The sequence below is a fragment of the Fundulus heteroclitus genome, chromosome 15, assembly GCF_011125445.2.
Source record: "Fundulus heteroclitus isolate FHET01 chromosome 15, MU-UCD_Fhet_4.1, whole genome shotgun sequence".
In the NCBI taxonomy this organism is placed as follows: domain Eukaryota; kingdom Metazoa; phylum Chordata; class Actinopteri; order Cyprinodontiformes; family Fundulidae; genus Fundulus; species Fundulus heteroclitus.
In genome coordinates this window covers 19,372,185-19,396,048 of record NC_046375.1, presented here as the reverse complement: position 1 = coordinate 19,396,048, position 23,864 = coordinate 19,372,185, and the positions used below count along the sequence as shown (strand labels likewise).

The 23,864-nt window shown below is 43.7% G+C and overlaps 1 protein-coding gene across 1 annotated transcript in view; it reads right to left on the bottom strand.

The window, feature by feature from the left end:
- The window catches only part of LOC105929095 (kelch-like protein 29), a 202,255-nt gene that overhangs the window by 25,619 nt on the left and 152,772 nt on the right, over positions 1-23,864 (bottom strand). The window contains exons 9-10 of the mRNA XM_036147621.1: positions 17,345-17,527; positions 12,194-12,374 (exon numbers count right to left, since the gene is read on the bottom strand). Coding sequence (XP_036003514.1) covers positions 12,194-12,374; positions 17,345-17,527 — 364 coding nt within the window. The remainder of the gene's footprint in view (positions 1-12,193; positions 12,375-17,344; positions 17,528-23,864) is intronic.

Genomic DNA, 23,864 nt, shown 5'->3' with positions numbered 1-23,864 from the left:
ACACCTGGCTCCGCTCCCCAGCGCATATCTCCAGCTGTCCCGGGCGCAGACATGCTCCGTATCCAACACCTACCTGCCCAACCCCCCCCCCCCCCCCCCCCGCGTTGCCTCTGAAACCCTGGCGCCCAATTAGAAGGCACGACGAAGAGCAGACACCGCCTTTGCTCGAGCATGTCAGGCCGACGCAACGTTCCCAGCCACGCAGAACCTCAAAACACCCATCATCTTCCTGCCCACCTAATCAGCACTGAGAGGAGACAGAGGGAGCAGGAGAGGTTGGAGGCTGCGGTTAAAATAGACGAGCAGGGAGAGGACGGAGCACGATGACGGGGCATGTAGGGCGAGGAGATGTGATAATCTGTCGGATTTGGGGCCCACTTGTTTTCTCCGGAGCCTCGTTATTAGCGAGCGATCTGGAAACGGCTCCATCGAGACGAGAAATTACAGGACAGAAACGTTGTGTCAACACACAACATACACATTCACGAAGGCGTTATGCATTTAGAAAAAAAAACAAAAAAAAAACTGCAGTGCCTTGAAAACGCAGAAAATTACCTTCGCACTTTTTCACTTGTCGTTACACTGCGACCACAAACCTCAACGCGTTTTATTGGGACTTTAGTAAATGGATTTACACAAAGTAGTGCATAATGGGTGGAAGTGAATGGAAAGAGACACCTTTTTTTTTTCTTCAAGCAATTGCTTTTAAAACAATTGCATTCAGCCCTCTGAAGAGAGACTTTGAAGCAACGCCTTTCGATGCAATTAAAAGCCAGATTTTCTTTTGGGGGTATTTTCTTAAGAGCTTTCCGCATCTGCAAATTGAATTTTTTTGCTCATTCTTCTTTAAAAAAAAAAAAAAAAGCTCATTCAGACTGAATCGTGCGTGATTACAAACGTCGATCAGATTCTCAATGGGATTTGGGTCTGGGTTCCGACTAAATCATTCTGAATGGATGTGCTTTGATGGAAACCATCCCATCACAGCTCAGGCTGTGGGGTCGGTGCAGTTGTCCTGCTGGAAGGCGAATCTCCACCCCAGTCGCTCAACTTTTGCAAGACCTGTCCTCCATTTAACTCAGTTCATCAGCCCTGCCTGGCTCCCCTGTCCCTGCAAAAGAGAGGCCCACAGCATGAAGCTGCCGCCGCCATGTTTTGCCGTGAGGATGGTGCATCCGGGTTGATGTGCAGGGTTAGTTTTTCTCCACATGACGTCTTGAATGCAGCCAAAATCTTCCGTTTGCGTTGCCCTGCACACAGCTTGGTCTCTCATATAGAATGGCCAACATTGAAGTTTGTGGATGTGATGAGACAAGGAGTGTGGATACGTATCACTGTATACAGAGCACACAGCGAGGCGGAGCTAAAGTCCGCTCTTATTCTCTCCTGCCTGTGATCCACAATACAAATCTGACGGTTAGTTCTGACAAATATTTAGAACAGCAAAGCATCCCTAACCTAGCAATGTCCGACTCGGTCTTACCGCCTGTAGCCAAGGATTACACAAAGGATAGTGAGTGTGGACTTAAAAGAGAGAGTCTGAGCGTACGGGGAGACGTTGTGGCGGAGGAAGGGGTGGAGGATGAGGCGATGCCTTGACAGCTCAGTAGAGGCCAGTGCTGTGAAGTTTGTTAATCCTGGGGAGAAGAGATTAGCTCCGCAGGGGGGGGGGGGGGGGGGGGGGGGGGGACTGCCTCAGCGAGGGGGCTCTGGGAGCATGATTGTGCCCAACCACAATACCACGGTGTGTGGCTCCCTCCACCCGACCCCTTTCTCTTTCCACCAGGACTTCCCGTGGGTGCTGGGAAACAGAAAGGGAAAACAAACACAAGCTGCAGCACGCTAACTTTCAAAGGAAATGCTCGGCGCCTCCTCTCGGTTTAGCGATCCTGCGCTGGGGGCTGGGAGAGGAGAGGTAAGGGCATCTTCACATGAACTCATTGGTTCCAGAGTGACTGATGATGGCGAGGCTCATAGGCCCACCTGCAGCTGCTCCATCCACACTCCCCGCTCGTCTTCCCAGGCTCGGCTCGATATTGCTAAACTCTTCGAGGCTTTGCTCCTCTTCCATCTCCTGCACTCTTCCCTCAACCGTTTCACTGCGGGGTCTCTGGCACCTGGGGCTACTGAGCCGCGGGAGGCCCGGTTGGCATCATCTCCCCGCTGCTTATTTGCCCAGCATCGCCAAAAGAGAGTGCTGTTGGGCAGGAAGCTGCAGCCGACAATGGAGCCGCGTTTCTCCGTGTGGGAGCAACGTCTGATTGTGCTCAAATTAAATCTGCGCTAATCTTTCTGTTTAGAGAGGCACATTTACAAAGCGATGATGCAACTGGAGTGAATTTTAATGGGCCAGACTCGATGGGGTCGCTCTCTAACTACTTCCTGCACTTCTAAACCAACTCAAACCTCTAGATCGGTCTCCCCCCCCTCTTTGTGTAGATAAAGGCAGCCTACCATGGATGGACCCTGCATTTGGGGGTGATAAATAAGATAAGAGTTCCTTTATTGTCCAGCAATGGTGGATTTCAGGTCTTGCCTTAAATAATAAGTTTGCAAAGGCCAGGGCTGGTCTAAGACTCTCATAGTATGAGAAGTGAAAATACAATGTTTTAATCAAGTTATAATGCTATTTACAGATATTTAAAGCAAACAGGATCTGATGCTGCTGGTGAAGCTGCTGATTTATTTTACCAGCACTGTGAAAAACTGTGTATATAACTTTTATTTCAATGTTCAATGTTGTTGTAGTTTCAGTTTTGTAGTAGTTTCCATGCTTTTTGTGTAGAATGGGTTGCCATTCTGCTCTTTATAGAGAATTATACCAAGCTAGCTACTTAGTCAGGTTATTTACTCAGGTAGCTCATCCAGTAAGTTAACCCTAAATCATTCAGTTTTCACACCAAGAACGCCTTTGTTTTCGTAACCTGAAATTTCTGTAAACGGATGAATCTGTGTTTTCGTAAGCCAGCTGCCTGATATTTTGTCAAATATGAAATCTTTGTGTATTTTGAAGTACGTTTTTCCTATCCTACCAGCTCCCGTGACTCTGCGCGCCTCCCACCGCCGCTGTTCCGCGGAGGGGGCGTCGCGTACCCCATGCCGACATCAAGTGCAAAATAGCTTGGAAGTTCAAGAAGCATAGTAGGCATCAGGAAGCCTCCTCCCGCTCTAATCATGGTCTCACAGCGTGCTCATTGTCATGCTTTGACTGCAAGAAATTTTCCTCTGCAAGGTTGTTGAATCTTTGCAATTTTCCTCCTGCGGCTGACTATGCCGTACTCGTGCAACCGCCCCATTACTCAGAGAAAAAAAAAAAAAAAGTACAGCTCCTCTAAACGAAAGAAAGCGAAACTTAAAAAGGGGACAAAGATTTTGTTAGGAGGCATAAATAAAACAAGCGCTGGTTAAGTCAAACCAAGTCTGACCACTCTGGAGGAGCTCAGCAACCTTCGTGAAGACAGCGGGGGGTGGGGGACCAAAATCCTAACCCATAGCACTCTACGAGGGCTTCATGAATAATAACAAGCCGAAGTAAAGTGCAGGGATGTTTATACAAAAGCAACAAATGTTAATGAAAGTGGAAAAACAGCCTGCGAACAATGGAGCTTTCACAACAGATTTCACAGGCACATATGCAGCAGAAAAGGTCATTTTGGTTTGAAAAGCAGCACAAAAGCCTTGTCCTTCTCATTCAGCCTTGTTAACCAAACAGTACAACGTCCCGGAGGAGAAAAGCTGGTTGCTCTACTCAGTATCATGTTGCTAACAGTCTTCATGCAATATTAACTTGCAATAGAGCTCAGAGGATGCAAAAAAAAACCCTATGCATGGTAGGCAATAAATAAAACAAAACCAGCTGTGATTGACATATCATTAGACACCTATGAATTATTCAATATCTGCAATCATACTGGTTTGCCAAAGGATCAACATGCTGAGGAGTGTGCAGGCCCAGGGTACCTGATTGCAAGTTAAAAGCCTCCCAAACTAGCCTGAACGCTTCTCTGAAAATCTGTCAGTCATTAGAGCAGAGAGCGATGGCGGGAATGAGCCAGCCCGGTCCTCTGTGTGTTGATTCGGGCCTCCTGCTGTTCCCAAAGAAAGCCGGGATCCTACCGGCGCCGCGATGCCTCTGATTGAAGACATAATTGTGATTGTGGGTGAATTTCACGGTTAGGAGCGTGAAACCCTCGGTGAGATGGATGGAGAGATAGGAGAGCGAGGGAAGCGGAGTGGACTACAAATTAGATGTCAAGGTGCTCCGAGCCAGAGCCGGGCGGTGAGAGACCTTGGCTGGCGTCGGCTGATGTATTCAGACGCGCAAAACAAAAAAAACCAACATACAGTGCTAAAACGTGATTTATCGGCCGTCTTCCTTGTTTTCATATGTCTGTATGTAGTCTAGGAGCCGGAATCCAGTTTGAATAAAATAATAAAAAAAATCGCTTTTTTAAATGCATGTTTGAAGCTTTTAAGGCACTCCCGTGAGGACTGCTTCATCCTACTATTACAGGTTCCGAAAACGTTTCAGCAACTCCACTGGAGTCCACCTGCGCCTCGTGGAAGTCCACCCATCCACCCATCCATTCATTCACCTACACCCACTTAGTCCACTTCAAACCGAGCTGATGGGTGCACTTTAAGTGCCTGAAAGCAAAGCAGCTACTGTCATTTTTAAAGTGGCACATGTTTGAAACGTGGATGATGAAGGCATACGTCTTTAGGGAAGTTTGCAGTCGTTAGCGGCGGGAAGTCTCACCAGCGCAGAGAGAAAAAGACGGGAAAAGGTACGACGTAAATACGAGAGTAAAACCTTTTCCAGAGCGCTCCAGATGTGGGGAGAGAATTCAATCGTAGTAGAAAAAAAATGGAGAAACTCTCCTAACCTAATGTAAAAAATAAACGTAGTAAGCCAAATAATTCAACAAAAACAAAGAATTTTTTTTTTTATAATTTTTGACCCTTTCTACTTCCTCTATTACTACCGCGATGTGGAACCGGCGGACGGAGGAATCAACATGTAGGTGCTTTCTAACAAACTTTATTTCTCAGTCTGTGTTGTTAAAAGAGCGAGTGTGTGTGTGTGTTTGGGTCGTGGCAGCGTCCTGTCAGTCTGAGGCTTCACTCCCCCTCACACGGAAAGCTGTGTACACGAGACCCGCGCTGAAACATTAGTTAGCAAAGTGCTAACTTTATGAAGCAGGAAAAAAATAAATAATACTTTGCTGTAAATTTAATTTGCACTGCAGTACCTGGAAATGTCAGGACGTTTCTTTACTTCTACCTTGTGGGTGTAGGTAGGGGTTACTGTTAGTTCATTTTTGTATAATTGTTTTTAGTATTATTGTCAGATTTCTCCCCGCGTTTCCTCCCCGTCTGCCCTCTCTTCCTCTTCCCTCTCCTCTATACTTCCATTGCTTTTACCTGCCCTCCTGCTTTTTCTCTCTGCTCTTCCTCCATTTAAACCCCCTGTCCATCCCCTACGTTGTCGGATCCTCCTTTCTGCAGCCCTCTGTTATATCTCCTCCTGTTTCCTCCCTGTTACGTGCCTGACTTGTTTACTGCAAGTTCTTATTTTCATTTATTAAAACCAAGAAATCGGCTCATCATGCAGCTCCCCAGCTCGTGTCTGCGCTCGCAAACCGCGACAGTGGGATACGACCAGGAAACGGACCGGGCAGACACTCTTTCCTGGCAGGCTGCAGAGACTTTCTCATGGAGGAGGCTAGGAGTTTATGTGACGATGACACGGAAATCCTGCCTCCTCCACTGCGGCTGCAGGAGATGCAACAGACCTGTCGAGGTTCCAGGCTGGTGCTTGCACCGACGGGGGTTCGGCCCACCGCGTTATGCCCTCTCCCCGCCGTTTGATTCGGGCGCCAAAAGCCGGCGGCCTCCGGTCCGGTTACCGTGGACCCGATTTATCCGATCGTCTCAGCCGTCGTGTCCTTGGGAAAGACACATTTCAACTGCTGCGCCTGCTGTCAGTGGTCAGAGGGCCCGGCCGTCAGTCTGCCCCAGGGCAGCTGTGGCTACAAAGTAGCTCGCCAACCCCCAGCGCGGGAATGACCGAATGTAGTGTAAAGCGCTTTGGGGCCCTCAGGACTTTATAAATCGCTGTACAAGTACAAGCAATTTACTATTTATTATACCTGAATGAGCGGGACAACAGGATAGGGACTGGATGATGAACAGCAGCTGTTGTCCTTGGCTCTGGTGAAGCTGTCAGCCGGCCTGTGCTGTTGTATTAACACTGTAGCTGTGTGTCTTTATTCAAATTTACTAGTATTTAGGTAATATAAAATATCTTAGAGGGAAAAAAAGAGAATAAAAAAAAAACAACCAAGAGCGACTTTATACGAGCCTACTCGTATTTTGTGCTTTAAGTGCTATCAATGTGTGTTTGGAGAGGTGATGGTCCCGATTGAATCGTGATTAGCATTTCTCCATAGCTGAGGAGCCCTCACCTGGAGTGAAGAGTGCTGTTTTTGTGGAGCATCGTGCGAGGACTGCTGATGAAAGAAATTAACCGAAATCCCTTCAAGAAACTTCTAAAAGCAAAACAAATTGTGGGGAAAAAAAACAAAAAAACATGAAAGATGGACAATTTGCTATCCATGCCAAGTTTCATCAACTCCAGGGAACAATAAACACGAGAAAACACGGAAAACCCGAGTGTGGACAGAAATGCAAATGCACAATCAGGAAGAAGGGAGCAAAACAGCTCTCGCTGTTGCATCATTTTCTGCTCTTCCTCGGCCTTCAGATCCTCGCCAGTCGCGGTGCTTATCAAACAAGGCAGCCATTCACGCACGCTGATTAAAATTTTCTCTGTTATTAACTCGCAAAAAATTACAACCGCTCTTCAGATGTGTGCGGTTCATTCGCTTTGTACAAAGGCGACGGCAACAAACAAGGCTAGAGAAACTGTTCACTTATCTCCACTAGGCAGGAATTAGCCCGGTTACGGGGGGCTTGCAGCCCTCTCTGCTAAAGTCTCCGCTGTCTTTCTGAGTCCTGGCCTCGCAGCGTTAGGCTAAGGGAAAGCCGAGCGAGTCTCACGGCAGAGGCACACCTGCCAAATCTGGCAGTTAGCTCCAAAATTAAGGATCAGCTTATAATGGGACTCATTCATCAAAGCAAATCTGGATAAATGCTTTCAGAATCCACCTGAAATTAATCTTAATATTCTTCGGTTTCTTTCTCCCCCACCGCCCCACCTGCTGTGAAACACGCGCGGTGACCCGTATGCAAACCTACTCAGGAAAATAGAATATCTTCACTTTTAAAGTAAGGTTTCGGTATATGCTGAGGCAAACTTCAGGCACTTGTGCGTAGGAAGTCAAGGTTTTAAAATAAAGCGTTATTTAGTTCACAGCTGTTCAGTGGGAACGTAAGCAGTCCGGGTCATTACGATGGCTCCAGGCTGCAAAACAAACAAACGTCACAGTTTTACCGTTTTTTTTTTTTTTTTTTTTAACTGCAAATCCACTCGAGATGAATAATCACTATGCCTTTAGTTTCAAATTAGATACAACCCATTTTTAGCGATTACATTTTTAGTTATGAGTCTAATGAAAGTGCTGTTGTCGAAACCTCTAGGATTTATGGCACCTGATTCACTGTTTATCCGTTTCGCCTGGAAAACGAAAGGAGCTCACTCCATCGCCTTAACATGCATCATCACATTATACGTCGGGCATTGTCGCTGCAGAACTCCTGCGGGATGACAGCAGCGTGTGTGTGACGGGGGGGAAAAACAGAGAATGGGGCGGAGTATCGACCGCTATAATGGATGAAACATTTCTGCTGGAGTCAGCGGGGATTCGTTTAATTATTGATGGGCAAAATTAAAAGCAAGTGATGTTGCTTCTGGTTTCGCCATTCGTTCCGTGCCCCGGCGGCACGCCGTGAGGTCTTGCCTCAGGTCAGTTAAAGGGCTTTCTGTTGGATGCATCGCAGAATTAATCACCCAGCGGTGGTGGTGATTCAGCTTCTGCGAAGGAAGACAAAGACAGCCAATTACCCGCAGTCTGTTTCAACCCCATTCTTTCATTACTTTCCATCTCAATTAAGACGGGTCACACCTCAAAAGGATAGTTGAGGATTGTTGAGGTTTTGGTACGAGGTAATTAGCAGTCAGTATCTTACCTGTTGAGAACTAGCTTGGTGGCTTTCATTGCAGTAAAAAGAACAAGGCAGTGTTTCTGGAATTGCTTTTATTAAAAGTGCTATTTTTAAAAATATATTTTAACCTTTGCCATGTTTGATCATTTACATAAAAGATTATTTAACAGAAGAGAACAAAAGTGAGACACTGTAAACACAGCGTAGTGAAGTAGTACAAATCCCCTTCAGGTATGGATTTTTTTTTTTTTTTTTTTTTTTGCACTGCTTAACTTTTGGAAATGCTTTTTTAATCTCTATTAAGTTTTTCACCCTGGAAGATCATTGGTTGTGCTCCGCCTCCATATCCACTTTGATATTACTGATGATGGAGAGGATTAACAACGGTAGCAGTCCTCTCTGTAGTCTCTGCTCCTCTTAGACTAGATTTTAGCTCCAACTAAGGGACCGACTAATCTGGATTCGTAGTTATTGAGAACCCCAAGTTAGTTATCTACGGTCTGCAAACTTTTAACACAACCTCGTTTGAGTCGACCTAAAAAGTGCCCAGAGTAAGAACAAAAACTCGTAGCCTATGGAAGAAACATTTCCTCACGGCCATCACCTGTGGAACAACCGTGTTGAAACCCTGAATGTAGCGGAGACTAAGAATATTTTCAAATGCAACCTATTTATCCCTAATTACACTTTCTAGGTTTATTACATCACAGGTTTTATTGCACCTTTAGATGACCATACTGATTCATTTTCATTTACTATATATATTTTTTTAATTGCTGTGATCAATAATCTTTCATGCCACTTGAAATATATGCGGAGGTTCGTATGATCGTATGATCCCATTCGTTTTTTATTTGTGATCTTAGCTTTAGCGCTTGTATCAGTATTTTTGGATGAATTCTTCTTAGACATTTCTAATTCTAATTCTTCGTCTTTACGGCAGCATTTTCAGTCCTTTAAACCACCATCCCCTACTCTCTATTACACAAGCATTTCTGTACATTTTATTTTAGCACTAAACAGCTTTTCTTTAGTTTTGTTCCGGTTGCCTCAAGCTTTTATTCTATGTAAACCCTTTGTTTTGCCCTCGCGTATGAAAGATGCTCTTAAAACCAAAGACTGATTGAACTGTGGCGCTTAAACTGATCTACCTGAAATGACAAACATGTTGCCGTGTCGGGAATAGTTGGAAATCACGGATAGAGCCAATGCACGCTGATCTGCCGTTGATGTAAAGCACGTTGGCGGACCGGTTGGTTGTTGTAAAGGGTTATACAAATGAATAAATTACATTCAGTCACACAGCATCACTGGCTGGGTAAACTTGCTCTGGGCAACAACAAAAAAAAATGCTTTTAAGGGAAAATGCTACATAACAGTTTTTGAATTGGATCACATCCAGGAAGCAAAATATCTGCAGCCTTAGTGACACCCACTACCTGGTGAATATAGCTAGATGTGCTGATCTTCACACGTGCACACACAGCTCACACCGACAGTGTCTGCCAGCTGCTCAATCAATAATTTATCCACAGAGTTGATGGTTGAAGTGTTCACAGCGGGTCAACACGTCTATTCAGTAGGAAAAAAAATAAATAGAGCAGCCAGTCACGTAGACCTATAAAACGGATACATGGCGTTTCAATAATAAATTCACAGTCATTACCATCATGACTGCGAATTCATAACAATCTGGAAAAAAAATACATCAGCAGAAACATTAACATTACAAATATCACGCATAAAATCCCAGTCTGAATGCATCAAAAGCATCTAAAAGCTTATATACAGTGTAACTCTTTTCTACATTTTATCAGATTAAAGCCACTGTCTACAAAATAGCTTTTCTTTAGGCTTTTTAGCGGCAGACCAACTAAACGTAGTACATAATTGTAAAGCAAAAGGAAAATAACACATGGCTCGTTAAGAAGAAATCTGACATTTGAAAAGAGGGGTGTGCATTGGATTTAGCTTTGGAAAGGAAATGACTATGCCTTGATCAAAATGAGTGGTTTAGAGTGTAGGATACTTGAGATACTTTTCAGAAATGAGTTTACATAACAAAAAAATGTATATTGTTTAAAGCCGGTTTGTGCCAAATGCCACAAGCCAGCTCCATCCACCTTCCCATCCCTTCCCACCTTCCCACTTTTATCGGCTTCTCTGTCCCTACTACTAAAAACCAAACACCCCCGCAGCATGATACTGCCACCACTACTTACTATGAAGAGGGTGTGCTCAGGGCGACGTGAAGTAATCATGACGGCCTGAACCACTGAGGTCCAAAGTTTCACCGCTTTTTGTTTTGTAAATCTAATTTAAACTGCTTTGTTCCTTGATGTCTCCCCACGATGCTTTCAGTTCACAAATGTCCCCCAACAAACCTCTAAGAGCTTTCCAGAACATCTCGATGAGATGAAATTACACGCAGGTGGATCCAGACTTCTGAAGGCAATCACTGGCACTGAATTTTAATGAAGGCTATTAGGACAAAGTAGATTAAAAACAAATGCATGCCATATTTTTTTGGGGGGGGGATTTTTAATTGTGTTAGAAATGTGTAGACCTTTCAGACTCAATTTCAAGCGTCATATTTTTCTTTTATGAGCAGACAAAATAAAAGCCTGGGCTAGAAGCAGGCTAGTCGTCAGGCTAGCCCAAACCGTCTTGAGAGACCCCTTAGCATTTATATGCTAAAGCTATGATAAAGCCTTTTACTCGCCAACTCCACCAAGATCAACTCCAGGTTGTTTTGCATATGTGTGTGAATAATTATCCCCTCAGCTTCTCACTGCCCACCACTGGGGCACTAATACCAGGAGGAGGAAGCCTCTGGTAGTTCTTGGAGAGAGGCAAAGTAGGTTAAAGTTTTACAGTGCTCATAATTGAGTCTGGTTGCTGAGGGCCTTTGGAGAGGCTTCACGATTGAAGAAAAATGCACACTAGAGAACAGGCAGAGAAAACACCAACAAACACAGAATGAGGCAAATACAAAAAAAAAAAAAAGGCAAAAAAAAAACCCCGCTGATTTCTTTGGAGCGCTGAATGCCCCAGATGCATCGACAGCCCTCAAATTAAGCAGCTCCGAGACAGATGAATCAAATGCGTTTCCATTACGGGGCAAATATTCCATCTACCCCCAGTCATAACGACACCGTATAGCAGCATTATGGGGAAATATCAAATTAGGCTGTTTCATTTGGAGGACTGTTGTGCATTGCAAACAGCTTTGGAGATCAATTGAGCAGCTAGGTAATGAGCGGCAGCGGCCTGCTCTAATATACTCAGTAATGTTCTTTTGATTGCTTTGGTTAATCTTGCTCTGCCATGCTACGGGGAGGTAGCCCCCTCCCTCCTGCTGAAACGCACTCGTCTGCCCGAGTTGGAGGGGAAAAAATAACTAGAGAGCAGTGTTTAAAAAAGAGAAAAAGAAAAATAGAAGCAATATGAATCAAACTATTAAATTTGGATAAGTCTCGCTCACGTTTAAACGCTTGTAGGAATTCATTAGACTCCACGAGAGCTCGGCAAAAATGTCTGTCTTTGTGCTGAAGGACTTTCAATCATATCGGTGAGAAAGGAGACCCGGATGAACGGGGCGTGGACCTCCGCCCTCAGACGAAGACTCGGTGATGTGTCGACGCTGGAGTGGACAGAATCAGACACGCTTCACCAATCTGACTTCTGAAAGTAGACTTTCTCACGCTTAGAGAAGGCAAAAGCCCCTCTGTCACACTGCAACCCCTCACAGCTGTGGCCCTTTAATTTGCACCTCTCGCCCCTCCTAAAAAAAAAAAAAAAATGCTAACAAACCTGTCCAACCAGTTTCGCAATATGCTGCACCGCGTTACTGCATGCCGCACCATCTGCCGCCGTTTGTTGTGCAGTGTGAATATTTATTCCCTCATATCTATGTTGCCCAGCGCTCACAACCAGAGACAGCAGCTAAATGGCGGTTAGAGCCGGTCGGGCCCAAAAGAGATCCAGAAGGTGGCTGTCGATTCGAGACGTGGTGGTTTTGTGTTTGCCTGATTTGTCTTTTTTATTTATTTATTTTGGTTTTTACCTCTCTACGTGGTCCAGGTTCCCAGATACGCCCAGTCCTCCTATGGTGTACAGTTTCCCGTCATACACCAGGCTGTTGTGTCTGCAGCGAGCCACGGTCATGCGGGACACCAGATTCCAGTTGTCCAAGAGGGACATGTAACACCAGACGTCGGCCACCATCACGCCCGACTCAGTGCCACCTGTGAAGTATACAGAGGAACGGGTATTAAAGCGGGCTGTGCTGGGTGACCGTCATCTACGATGGCAACTAACTCTCTGTTGGTAACGTTGACACACTCTGCAGTCGGGACGTTTAAAGCAGAATTTCTTTTAATTCTTAGCTATTTTTTTTTACTTACACCAGAAAAAGATCCTCTGATTTGGTAAGCAAAACCTCGGTAGGGTGGAACAATTAGAGTTATCTGACTTAAAGTGTACGTGTTGTTGATGATGAATTCCTTGCAGCTGAACCCACTTTGCTGCAAGTAAGATTAAGGTCATTAGATCAAACCTATGACACTGTTTCTTTTTATTGCCTTTTACGCTGGCATAATAAAACCCTGTTGCATGGATTTAAGGCGGAGGAAATCAAGGCGATGTGTCCCAGCTTTGATGGTGCACACTGGGATTAAAGGTGTGGAACTCAGGGTGCTCTGCCGTATCAGGATGGGCATGTTACCTTTGCCATGATGCCATTTACCTTTTTTCTTTTGGTAAACTAAATAATTACAGTAACTGACCTTCTGGGAAGGAAATTTCAATAAACTACAGTTGCCCCAATGTGGTCGGATAATTATCCACCGAATCAATTAGACCGTTTGGGATGTTTTAAGTTCCCCTTTAGTTTACAGCGTCTTGCATCCTTAGGTGTGCGAATCGTCTGAACAGCAAAGCATGAAATCATGTGACGACATTATTGGATCACTGCTGAGAGAAATTAGTCCCAAATTCTGCAGCCGTGGCGATTATATGCGATATACATACATGCTGTGTGCAGCCTGACGTCTCTGGGGATTATATTGTGTTTGCTCAAGTGTTAAAGCAATACAAAAAGGTAAAGTGGAAGCATTATTTTGTTGTGGCATCAGGTCTTCCAAACGGCACAGACGCAAAAAAATAAGCTCCTAAGCAATAGTGACAGGGGTACAATAGTGGCTTTTTGTTGTTGTGCTAAAACACAAAGTGGCCAGCATAGTCTGATGAATCAGTGCTGGTTACAGTTATCAATATGTACCGAGGTTTAAATGAACCACGCTTTAAAAAAAAAAAAAAAAAAAAACAGAAGAAGAAAATCCACTGAGCTGTTGCAATGGTTTAAAGTCCTTTAATGAGATGCCAGAGAAAGTGCCAGAATGGAGAATAAAGTAATGCACTGCTTCCCGCCCCCCAGCAGTTGTTGCGCCCTATCGGTCAGCTTGTTTGAAGGAAGGCGCCGAGATTTATCTCTCAATTTACAAAAAGAACAAAATGGGGAGATTGGAAATATTTCCTGCAAAATAAAGAGGGTCATGCTGTGGAAACTAAAGGAGCACCACCCATCGTACTTAAAGTAACTCCGTACAGCTGGTAGGGTATGAGCAAAATGTCTGCACCATCACTACCGGAGCATATAGTCTCAATAATTAAACAGCAAACATCTACCTTAGTCTATAAAAAAGCTAAAAGGTATGATATTATGCAAAGTAATCCTGCTTACTTGAAAACTACACCAGAACTCGCCAGAAGTTTCTTCTATATTCCTGTTCGAATCCATGTAGCGTACGTTTTGTACAGAAAATAACTAATCTTATCAACAACTTTATCGTAACAGTAATTACACGTATGTAAGCACCACAAATAAAAGCTGTTGTGTCATGTTGTGCATCTTTGTTTTATAGATGTTTTATAGACGAACTGGCAGACAAGGTATTGCCGTTTACTGCAGCAGACTTCTGAGAGAAGTTCCTTACTGGACGTAGTCGCACTTTTATGAGTACATGTAAAGGCCATGAGTGATCTAAGAAGCCGACTAGCCGTTTAACCTTGACTGTACGAGAGACGACGGGAAAGACAGACCCGAGGAGACGGCGACCCGCAGGGCAGCTCGTGATGATGTGTCGGAGCTCCGAGACAAAGAAAACACCGCTTGTTATTGTGTTCGCCTTGGAAGCTACAACACACCACAGCCTGATGCAGTTTGCATCGGTGTGTCAAAGCCGCATGACATTTGCACAAAACCGAAACATATCTGTTTGCCGTGTTCTACCAAGCGTACAAATCCCAGCTGCTGGGTAATCACTCTTCTGAGGAGGTGCACGTCAAACAATGCTACGATACATAATTGCTGCAAAGGTGCGGCACAAATTTATTATAGTTTCAATCAAGATATAAGACCCCTCAATCGCTAATCTCACTCAATATCAAATTAAACTGTGATTTGGGGGAATCGTATGGCATCGATTGAAATTATATTCTGTGAGCATTTTACATCGTAAATGTGGACCTGTTGGTTTTAACTGAGTTATTTTTATCCCTTTGTGCGAGTTAATGTTTCCTCCTCTTCATACCACTTCAATTCAGACTCCTTGAGCTGTTTTTACGTTTATCGCGTTACAGTGACAAACGTCTGGGTGAGGCCCAGGATTCCCATGATATAACTGCAGGAGCTGCAGAAATACACAGGTCAGTTAGGAGAATCTTTTGACAGGTCGACCGTTTATTGTCAGGACGATTAAAGTGGTTCCAACGATTAGCACTACTCCGCAAACCTGGACTTTCTGAACGGGCAAGAATCCAGTCGATGCCCAGACCTTAATGCGTTTGACAAATAATTTAAAACCTATATTCAAAGATGGTCTCCATCCACTCTGATTGGTTTTGAAAACTGGCAAAAAATAAATAAAAAAATTCTAGATCCTCGATTAGCAAAGCGGTTGTTGACATACCGCAAAAGACTTGTAGCTGTGGCCGCATGGAAAGGTGGATTTACAAATTATTAACTCACAGACTTTTTAGACTTTTTTTTTTGGTTCAAAAAACTTCCAGGAACACGAGCACGTATTATTTTCCTTCCATTTGACGATTGTGCACAACTCCGTGTCTGTCTATTAAAAAACAAATTACTAAAGTTTTAATAAAGGCCTGTGCATACTTTTGCGAAGCATCGTATCTCCTGTGGAACAGCCATATTTGATTTTTCCGGATGGCACGTTACGTGGCGCTCTAAGCTATCTGCATTCATGCAGCTTTGTATGTTATTCCAAATCCCCTCTCCCCAAGAACATTAAACAGGATTGGTTTCCACCAATGAGAACTGTGACTCCCATGGACAACTGATTAAAAATTGTTTGCTGATGGGTTGACCAGTCAACCAGTTAGCCAAGAAACCTCTGCCCACTTCAGGTCTTCCCAAATCGGACCTTTTCGGACGTGTAGACTGACTTGTGACACCGGCCGCAAGTGGGTGACCCTGTGCGGCCTGCAGGGAAGGTTACACACCAGAACCTGTTGACTGGCGAGCTTGTAAAGCCCTGATTTCCCCACTGGCAACGTGACTCCCGGCGGACACATGCAGACCCGTTCCAAAGCCCAAACACAAATTTACATTTATATGAAAGGAGCTGGAGAGGAAAGGTACACGCAGGACAAATCCTGTTGCATTTCCACAGTGCAGTGTGAAGGTCTGCGTAGCGTGCCAGATGCTCGCTCAAACGGACTGCGGAGAGAGAAATTCAGTTTACCTCTGAAGGAGCGACTTAAAGGTGTCACATAGAGGGAGTCGCAGTGGGCTGCTGTGGAACCAAATAAACTGCAGAACACTGCAGGAGCCGTAAAGCCAGGTGGAGAGAGAAAAAAAAAAAGTCAAGAAGAAGAAAAAATAACTTCATAGAGGGTAAACAGAAAAGAAGTTGGACAGAAAATGACTTTACTTAAAAGAAAGACATTAAAGGTGTCTGCAGCGCCGGGCTGAGAAAAGCTTTCAAAGCATCATATAGGTCGGTTTTGAGTCTGCCATGTTTAAAAACTCTTTAGACGGTTCAGAAAGGTCATGGGAAGTGAGCAATGGCCCTGTGAAGGCTCACTTTGCTAAATCGCACCCGGAGCTGCGAAGAAAAATGACTATCAAATGTCAGATTTAACAAAAGAAACGAGAACCCTTCTTGTTTTCTCCACTTCATCTTAAAAGCATGAAGCACTTTTCACCAACAAATTACCGCAGCTGCAGCCACCGGACAAAAGGGTCAAAAATCACTCAAGGAGACCAAATCTAAAAGGAGTCGAGGAAATCAAGTTTTAATTTGCATTCCTGATGCTATGACGCTAGTCTTTGCCAAAATGAAACTAATCTTAGACGTTTGAGTCCTAAATTGAAGCGCATGACATGACACTAACTTTCCAATAGGTTCACTCTTTGTCAGGCTTTGTGATTTAAAAACAAAAAGTCAGAATGTGGAGTATTATTCAGATTTATTTCTAGACCAACAGAGTAGGTGGGATGACCACTCAGAGTGAAAAGATAATCCCAAATATTTCTCTCACCCACCATAAGATTTCAAAATTATAATGTTCCCATCCAGCAGGTTTGTTTAAAGACTAGCGCGCACAGTGCCATGGAAAGGTATTTTCTCCCCAGAGATCTCTTCTGCTTTTTTTGCCTAGACGTTTTATATCAAACACAATTTAATCTTAAATAGCAGTATTTTCATTTTAAACAAAGGGAACCTGGATAATCACAAAATCTTATCTATAAAAGTTAGTTTATGAGATAGAAAATGACAAAAGAAAAAGATTCTTCTGCACGATAACTACATTTATTTATGAATTACGATTGAGTTTACTTGGTGTTTATTATATTTTTGCTTCTCCAGTCCTCCAGCATTGTGTAAATCCATTCCAAAAGAATTATTCAAAGTGTTCTTCTTACAAAGACCTTACATTTTAGCTCTAGTTTGGACTTCAATGCTACTTTTACAAGATCTACAAATTAAACTGATTCAAATTACATAACATGAGTTTTTTCTAAGTGACAAAAAAAAAATTTAAAATTCTGTCAATTTCTGCATGCTTTTACGACATTAATAACTGTAACATTTCCTAACCTGCGGTACAATATAGTGCTGCAGCCTGTCAGTGAACGCCTGCCGCGGGGAAAGCCTGAAAAAGCCCGGTCTGAGTGGCCAGTGTAGCGTACCTGACAGGTAGATGTTGTCTCCCGCTGAGATGACGCTGAAGAACTCACGGTCGTAGAAGGGCAGGCTGGCCAGCGGGTACCACTTACTGTTCTGAGGGTTGAAACATGTGACTGCTGTCAGGGAGCGCTGGTTCATCCCAATGGCCTGTCGCCCCCCCACCAGAACGATCACCTCCGCTACACCTACGGGACAAACGGGAGGGGAAGGCAGGTTAGTTGGAAAGCTTTCCAGCAGGAGGTAAGGGTATGGACTGACTGGACTTTGCTTTGTACCATAGTCAAGTTCGCTGACGACTGTCTGATTTCTGACGAGAACGAGCCGGGCTTGATTTACGGCGATGCGAAAATTAACCTTGACCTCAACGTCTCAGACAAAAGAAGCCCAACAAAAATCTTCATTTCCTCAGGAAGTTAAAATGCATTCACGTCTCCCAACAGCCGCCCGTGAACTTCTACGGACCAGTGTGTCGCTGCACTGTGTGGTTCTCCGGCTGCTCTCGGGAGAACAAGGAGAACATGAGGTCTGCGGACCTTGTTACTGGATCACAGCTGTTCTGGCACACATTTACACCTGCAGACGCCAGAAGAAAGGCCGCGCCATTGCAACAGACTCCACACACTCTGGACACATACCTTTTCAGCTCCACTTTTGATTTTGAAAAGTTCAGGAATTCCATCCATCCATCCATCCATTTTCTAACCCGCTTAATCCCTCATGGGGTAGCGGGGAATTTAAAAACCAAATCCAACATACTCAAACTGTTTTTTTAATCCTTTATATCGTCACATCATTAACCCCCATCACTTGAAGACACCTTGTGGACAGAATGTAGTAAACATCCTAATTCCTGCTAACCTTGGTATTGTGTATTGCCTAGTGTACTACTTTTTGTATATACGTGTGTGTGTGTGTGTGTGTGTGTGTGTGTGTGTGTGTGTGTGTAGGGGGGGTATTCACACGGCACACTGTGAGCTGATGAACCGTTTTTCACTGTGTGAACAGTTACAATAAATTCTCTTCTATTCTTGTATGTTGTTGCTGGATGTTGGTAATCGCGGCCGAACCAACTAAGAGACAATCGAGGCACAGACAAAAATGTTTGCCGCTTAGAATTCAGAAGCCCCCCCCCCCCCCCCCCCCCCCCCCCGAGTCAATGAGCTTGTTGGAAAATGCTAAATGCAAAGCAGCAAAGTTTCCTTTCGGTCAGTACTACTGGCTAAATGGGAAAGCATAACTCAATTAGCGAGACTGATGGCGCTGCCATCCGCGCGGTCGCCGCCCAGCTCCCCTCCTACACATTCTAATGGCGCTAACAACAAAATTCACTCGTCCACGCATGCATAAAGAAACAGGGAGTGTTTGGGGATGGCAAAGGAGGGCCGCAAAAATCAATAGGCAAATCAATTTCTGTATATTTGTATGTTAAGGTGGACTCGTTTGATTGGGACACTTGAAACGCGTTCAGTTCACCAGACCTTATAAACACACACACACACACATCTTTGTTTTAAATACTCACTGACGACCTTGCTCACTGAGACTCTGACCATTGACCATTATACCAGTAAGTGCTAAAAATAACCCCTAACCCATAAAAAAGCTAGGACTAAAAAAAAAAAGGTAATGAAAGTCCTCACTTTACTAGTAAAATGAGCAGAAAAGGTTCTCGCTCAGCTGCAAGTACGAGAACGCATGCACACCGCTGGTAGATAAAGACGCCAGTGATCTAAGAATTGCACTTGCTCTCTCTCACACACACACACACACACACACACACACACACACACACACACACACACACACACACACACACACACACACACACACACACACCTACACATACACGCGGTGGCGGGCTGCCACATGTGTGTCCTCAGGTCCTCTCAGTTTGCAGCACCAGCAGGCTCCAGTCGACAGGCAGGGCGACCAGACAAAAATAAGCTGTGTGTTTGTAAGCAGGGGGTGGGCGGGTGGAGGGAGCCCGGCCGGGGAGAGAGAGAGAGGATAAGGAGGGATTGATGGGAGAGGCGTATGAAAAAAAAGGAATTGAAGGAAAAACATAAATATACCAGATGGAATGCTAATCTTCATGAACTCCAAACTGAGGTAAACCACTGGTTCTGGGATCAAGATACTCTCCTGTATTACAATGTCCACAGGCAGCTGAGTTTTACATGCTATAGGGGAGAATAGGGTGACTTGTGCAAGTTTGTTCCTAAAATGACTTTAAAGCGAGACTATGACAGTGATACTTCCAACTAAAATACGTACATATATTTCAGGATGTGGTGCACCCTGGGAACAATCGCTATGCATCTGAAATATAGAAGTTAAGAAACATAGCTTTCTGAAAAAAAAAAGAAAAAAAGTAAGTTGTCTTGTGGCACAACTTGCCCCCAGTGTGGGGTAAGTTGTGCCTTTGGAGAGAATGCATTGGGGTAAATTGTGCCAGGGGACATATCGTTTTAAAATGTCCTTTTTCCATTTAAATTATTCAGTTGTGGTCTATATATAGCGGGACTGCTATGCTTTGGTCTGAATTTCTCATTAATGTAGCTCTACATTCCCGCTTTTACCCCTGTTGGGAGGTTTGTCTGAGAGCAACTCATTTTGGAGCTGTCTCTTTAAATCTAAAGGAGGCACTTCATAGCCCCCGCCCTCCAGGCCACAGAGCACTCCACTTCCTTCCTGTTCGGCCTTTTGTGTAGGATGCTGGGAGACGATATGACATATGGCCCAAGTGGGCAGAAGAACCAACCTTGGCACTTGATGATCGCAATAGTCGTGATGGTCCGTATCTATTTTTGGTCTAAAATTAGGAATATCACACAGTTTAAAATATTTACAAGTGGGTGTAACACTGTGTACCACTGGCACAACTCAAACCAAGCCCTTTGGCACAAAACACCCCAAATCCTACTATTTTGGGGGGAAAATTGCATTATCTAGCAACTTTAAGCTAACATTATGCTAGCTGTATGATTATACTTATAGTGTAGCTTAATGAAGCACTAAAACGTATGCGAAATGTTTTTAAACAAGCCTGTAACTATTTTGACACAACAATCAAATACCTCAATCATTAGAATTTTACTTTGAAAGGCAAAAAAATGTTTTTTTGCCAACCTCTGACGCAATGAGGCTCTCTTCTTTGCAGGGCGAGTGAAATGGCTGACTCTTCCAAAATGTGCGGTCATAGGACCAAATTCTTTTGCGGTTACCTAGAAACAGGCGGTGGCATAATGTCCCCACTGGCACAAATCACCCCACTCTCCCCTATTCTTCTTTAGGTTGAAACCATATTCTTCCACTTTCATTTTTCCTTTTTTCAACGCTGGTAAAACAGACACCCTTACTTTAGGAAAAAAGACATAAAAAATTACTGTGTGCTCGGATGAAGCTGAGTAAACAGACCAGTGCCTAAGAAATATCACGGACAAACAGTTCAGACTTAGTGGACAGCTTAGAGCTGGCTGACTCCTTTTCCTCCGGGGTTTAAAAAAAAAAAAGTTTTGCCAGGCATGATGAAAACCAAAGTGACGGCTGAAGGAGAAGCTGCGACTGTGTCATGGCAATAAAGGTCGAGCACACAATAACAATTGTAGGGGGTGTAGTTTTTTTTTTTTTTTTTTTTTTCTGCAGACTGCCGCCCCGACTGGCAGTATGTGAAACACCTGGTAACCGAGGCTGAATCCCATTTCACCCCAGTGCCCTTGGTCCACAATCCTGCCCTTACCTTAAATTAGTAAGATGGTACGGGATCCCAACTGTTTCTGTGGTTTAGGAGGAGGGCAAAGGAGAAAAAGACCTTGTAGCGTTAAAAGCAGATTTGAAGTGCACACTCAGAAAAAGAGGGGAATGAGCTCTTCTAGCAAAATATATTGTCAGTAAACATATTTCTAACTGCAAAATAATCACTGTAAATTCTAGTTAGAGGATATCCAACACAGTTGGCTGCAATTGCTGCAAACACCTGCACCAACAAGGTCCTGGGTTCAAACCCCAGATATGAACTGAGCTTATTCTGCATGGAAAAGCCCAATGCAGAAAGTTGCATGTTCCTCCTGTGCATGCGTGGGTTCTCTCCAGGTACTCTGGCCTCCTCCCACAGTCCAAAACCATGACTATCAGGTTAACAGGTCACTCTAAATTTGCCTTACATGCGAGTGTGCATGGTTGTTTGTGATAGACTGGCAACCTGTCCAGTACCCTGCCTCTCACCCACCTGTGATAGGCATTATAAGAATTCAGGCCACACAGGTGCTACAGCAAGAATTAAAGTTTTTATAAAGCTTTAGCTTTTTTAATAATACCACTAAAGCAATAGCTAGCTTCTTAACCCAGAGGCCAGTGTTGCCAGATTGGGCAGGTTTCCACCCAGTCGGGCTTTTATCGAACGCACTGGGCTTGAAAAAATCGCTTTGGATGGGTTGTTAAAATTTAGGCTACTTTTGATAAGAGTTATCAGGTTTTTAGGGAGTATTCCTGGGGAGAATTCTATCAAAATAGTTGTCATTGTGTGACAGAAAAGTAAAAAGACTTGCACATTTTATTACTACTATGTTTCTTTGAACTGATTTTATTAATTTATGTTGACATGGGTAGAATCTGTCAAACCTGATGTCATCAATGATTAATAGTCATTGGTTGATCAAGTGTCACTATGAAATGTCAATGGTTATTGTAGACACCCTAAATGGGGTCAAACAGTTCCGCTGATCAAGTTAAAAATAATTCATGGCTGTGTGTGAAAGAGAAATGATAGATTGGTCTATACTCTGCAAGAGAAGGACACGTTTTGTTTAGTTAGATATACAACTCATGTTGGTAGGTTATTGATAAAGTTTTTTTCAGTTGCTATATGATTGGAACTCTGATCTTAGTTTGTAGATTATTTTGTTGCCTGAATGCATGTTTTGTATGTGCAAAGGTTTTTCTGTGCTTTAGCGCAGTTGTGTGCTCCTGTGTGTGTAATACTTTTATACTTTCAACAAGAGTTAAAGAGAGGCTGTGAATGGGCTGTTTTTCTGTTTGGTTGGTCAGGTTATGCATTGTGTTTGGGCTGAAAACTGTCAGTCAGATCTGGCAACCGTTCCCGAGGCAGCTGTTGCTAATAGATAAATGACACATCTTAGCTGCGGTCATGAAGGAAAATGTTTAGATCATATTTGAAAACATCATTAGTAAATCAGTAGATTTTAATGTCTAATTAGAAACACTTTGTTTTTTTTTTTATATAAATACCTATCACAAATTAGAGGAGCAAAACAATCTTGTTAATTAGAATCAGACTAATTTACAAGTACATTTTAAGAATAAGTTTGGTTTGTGTTTCAGCTGTCAACCTTACATAATTTTCTCATCCTTTGATATGATGAACTGTCTCAGTGTTTTTTATTTTGTTTATTATAACTTATTAAAATACTTTCCCAGCATTACTCAGGTTAGGAACAGGGATGGGGATTAATATTTTATACATAAATAACTTGGGTTGGTTTTATAGGGTCCCGTTATATTTAACTTTCTGAGCTGCGGAATACCTTTGTAGAATACAAGAACAAAGTTTAGTGTTAGAAACACAATTATTGGTAAATTCTAACAGTTCATTAGTGAATTCACCCAACATTTCCCAATTGTGTACCACCTTCAGGGAAACTAAAACCCAGGACAGCCCTCAGGACCACCAGCAGACCTTTGATGTCCGGTTAACAAATGAGAGTTTATTTTTACGGGACAGCAGGAGATACGGCAGCTGTGGTTCGGCGAAAAATATCGTCGGGTAAACAGGCTCTTTGCGTTTCCTCTCAGGAGTCTTTACACTGACACAAACGCAACACACCACCTCCCATCCTGACTGAGTTCTCATTGTTCTTCCCCGTGATTAGTTTGTTGCTATAGTTGAACATGTCTGCACTCCATTTCAGCTTTATTGGATTTTGAAAGTATGACTATTTTCTTTGCTTTCCTCTGACTGGGTATTTTCGAATCTCCTTTCATCTCAGTTTCTCGCGTCCGGCTCGTTGTTTCAGTTCGCTGATATCGACTCTCTCTCAGCAAAGCCGCTGTCTGAACACAATGGCGATTCATTTTCTCTCGAGTCGTCCGTCAATCACTGCTCTACTGTTTTCATAGTCGTGTAATGTATGTGTTTTTTACTCTTTAGGCAGAAGAATGAAAGTCACTTTTGTCTAAAAAAAAAAAAAAAAAAAATCTGACATTCCCACGCATTTCTTTCTCCTTTTAATCCCCACGTTTAACGGGAGCGTCCTTTTTGAAGACAAACTGCAGAGCCGCCATTTCTATTGTTGTTTGCTCAGTCCCCACAGTAACTAATTAAGCCAACTTAAGCAATCCCAACATGCCGCCTCAAAATGCTGAACTGTACGTGCCTACGCACACGCAGGTGTTTATTATCGCCCCGTGCGCACGTGCGTGAATGTTCTCTGCACTTTGTGCTCGACCGGACACGTCAGTGAGAGTCCACATCTGGGCGGCGAGGCTGCTGCGTGGCTCAGACCC